This window comes from Daucus carota, chromosome 3 (assembly GCF_001625215.2).
Source record: "Daucus carota subsp. sativus chromosome 3, DH1 v3.0, whole genome shotgun sequence".
NCBI lineage: Eukaryota > Viridiplantae > Streptophyta > Magnoliopsida > Apiales > Apiaceae > Daucus > Daucus carota.
Genome location: NC_030383.2, coordinates 32445927 through 32447866, shown reverse-complemented (window position 1 = coordinate 32447866; position 1940 = coordinate 32445927). Strand labels below are relative to the sequence as shown.

The 1940-nt window shown below is 32.5% G+C and overlaps 1 protein-coding gene across 1 annotated transcript; it reads right to left on the bottom strand.

Moving 5' to 3' along the window:
* Positions 1-856: 856 nt before the first annotated feature.
* Positions 857-1539, bottom strand: LOC108212367 (uncharacterized). The gene is made up of 2 exons (XM_017384093.1): positions 1058-1539; positions 857-980 (listed from the first exon to the last, which is right to left on the bottom strand). The coding sequence occupies exons 1-2, from the start codon at positions 1537-1539 to the stop codon at positions 857-859; spliced, it is 606 nt and encodes a 201-aa protein (XP_017239582.1).
* Between the last annotated feature and the right edge of the window lie 401 nt (positions 1540-1940).

The window sequence follows — 1940 nt, the reverse complement described above, 5'->3', positions numbered from 1 at the left end:
AAAACTTTAAAACTAGCTTATCTACCAAGTTTCTAACAAAACCCCATCAAACTACAAGCTAAAATCAAAATCTAGAATACTAAACCATTGAACCCACTAATAATATTGACAATTAAAAGGGGCTCAATCTAAATACTAAAAAAGGCAAGCTTAAAACATATAATTAGGCTCCTTTCAATCCACAAGTAATTTTGAGTCTCATGTGGTTAGAGAAAGATTTCATAGCCTAGATGTAAAAGTAAAGAGCAAGATTTAAGAACAAAAATGAATACTTGTATTGATATAATAAAAGTGTTTACAAATTTAGAGTGCTACTACTAGATCTACTACATAAAAGAGAGGCTACTAAAAATATGAACTCCTAGGTTGGTCATTACAAGTAAAGAGAAGGGGGTATTTATAACTAAAGAATTAGGGTTTAGGGGTAGGGTGGCTCAATCTTGACCATCCATGTGCCTTGTGTGTTGGGAAGTTTGTGGCCCTCCATGTGTCCCTTGCCAACTCTTTTTTTCTTTCTTCTTTTCTTTTCCCTTTTCTTCTTTTTCTTGCATTTACTCTTCTTTCTTTATTTATCTACAATTTCCTGAAATAAAATAAATAAGCGATTAATACTACGAAAATAAACAAAAAATAGGCACTTAAATTTGCAAAAATATGGACTAATCAGTACTAATAAAGAATTTATTTATGTGAGCAAAGAACAACAGGTAGTAACTGTTATCTGAACTACAAACATTGTTGTCTGAAATTGTTTCCTACATTGATTTCTAAGTTAAACAGTTGTTTAAAACAGATATCAACATTGGTTTTTGTTTTATAACTGTTGTGTCACAAGCTCTTAGACAATAGACTTAAACTATTGTTGTGGAGACAGTCCAACAACAGTCTTGTTTCCGTTGTTGGAAACACTATCAGATATCGCCTCTATGTTCAACGGAATCCCAGCATGACATACAACGGTGATAAACCGTTGTATGACCCTGTTTTTCTTGTAGTGATTATAACAATAAAGAAGAGAATACAGATCAATTCATAATTTTTTTAGGTGGAAAAATACCAATCAGCTGCAAGTTCTTGGAAGAGATCTGATGGGCAAGAATTTAAACGAGTGATAGATGCTCTTTTCTCGAAGGCATAAGCTGACATTCTTATAGCCATAAGGTTTGATGATCTCTCTACATACCGAAGTACACAAGATGGTGTAGCCATGTCCTTCATCCTACGTATGTTTAGAAGAATATCGTCATATTCAACGTTTTGGTTTGGGTTATTCACCAGATAAACTACTGCTGCTGATTCAAACTCAACCTCAATATATCTTGCATCCTCCTCGTCAGCCATCTTAAAACCATTATATATTGCCAACAAATCTACATAAACAGGATGTGCATGTTCTACTATCCCATAATAACCACATGAAAAATGTCCTGACCTAGTCCTCATGAGACATCCAATGGCAGATGAGCCCAATTGTGCATCACTGTGACCACTTACATTGATCTTCCAAACACCCTCCGGGGGTTTACACCATGGAGCCATTTCAATAGAATAAAATTATTATAAATCCGTAAAAATACAGAGTTCTCTATACGGAATCAAAACGTCGTAGATATAAGCTCAAGTTTTCTTAAAATATGTGAAACTGAATTAAATGGGTCAAATCAATTTATTCATTTTTACAATCAGTAAGAGATTTTTAGGGATTTCCAAGTTATTCGCAATTAATTCCATATGATGTGTCAATAGTATATTAATTCGATATCTTTAAGAGCTTCCTTTATGTTATACGATGGCGGTCGATAAAAGAACTAATTCTTTTTTAATGGTTCATATAACTTTAAAAAATAAATAATGAACGCAACATAAAAAATAAATTATTTTTTTCTTTTTGATATCCTGATACGGTATTTATGAAATTATTTAAGATTAATAATTGACTA

Excerpts from the sequence above, each read along its gene's own strand:
- LOC108212367 (XM_017384093.1), bottom strand. The coding sequence starts at position 1,539 with ATGGCTCCATGGTGTAAACCCCCGGAGGGTGTTTGGAAGATCAATGTA. Across the intron at positions 981-1,057 it reads CAAGAACTTGCAGCTGATTG|GGTCATACAACGGTTTATCA; the intron begins GTATTTTTCCAC and ends CAAGAAAAACAG.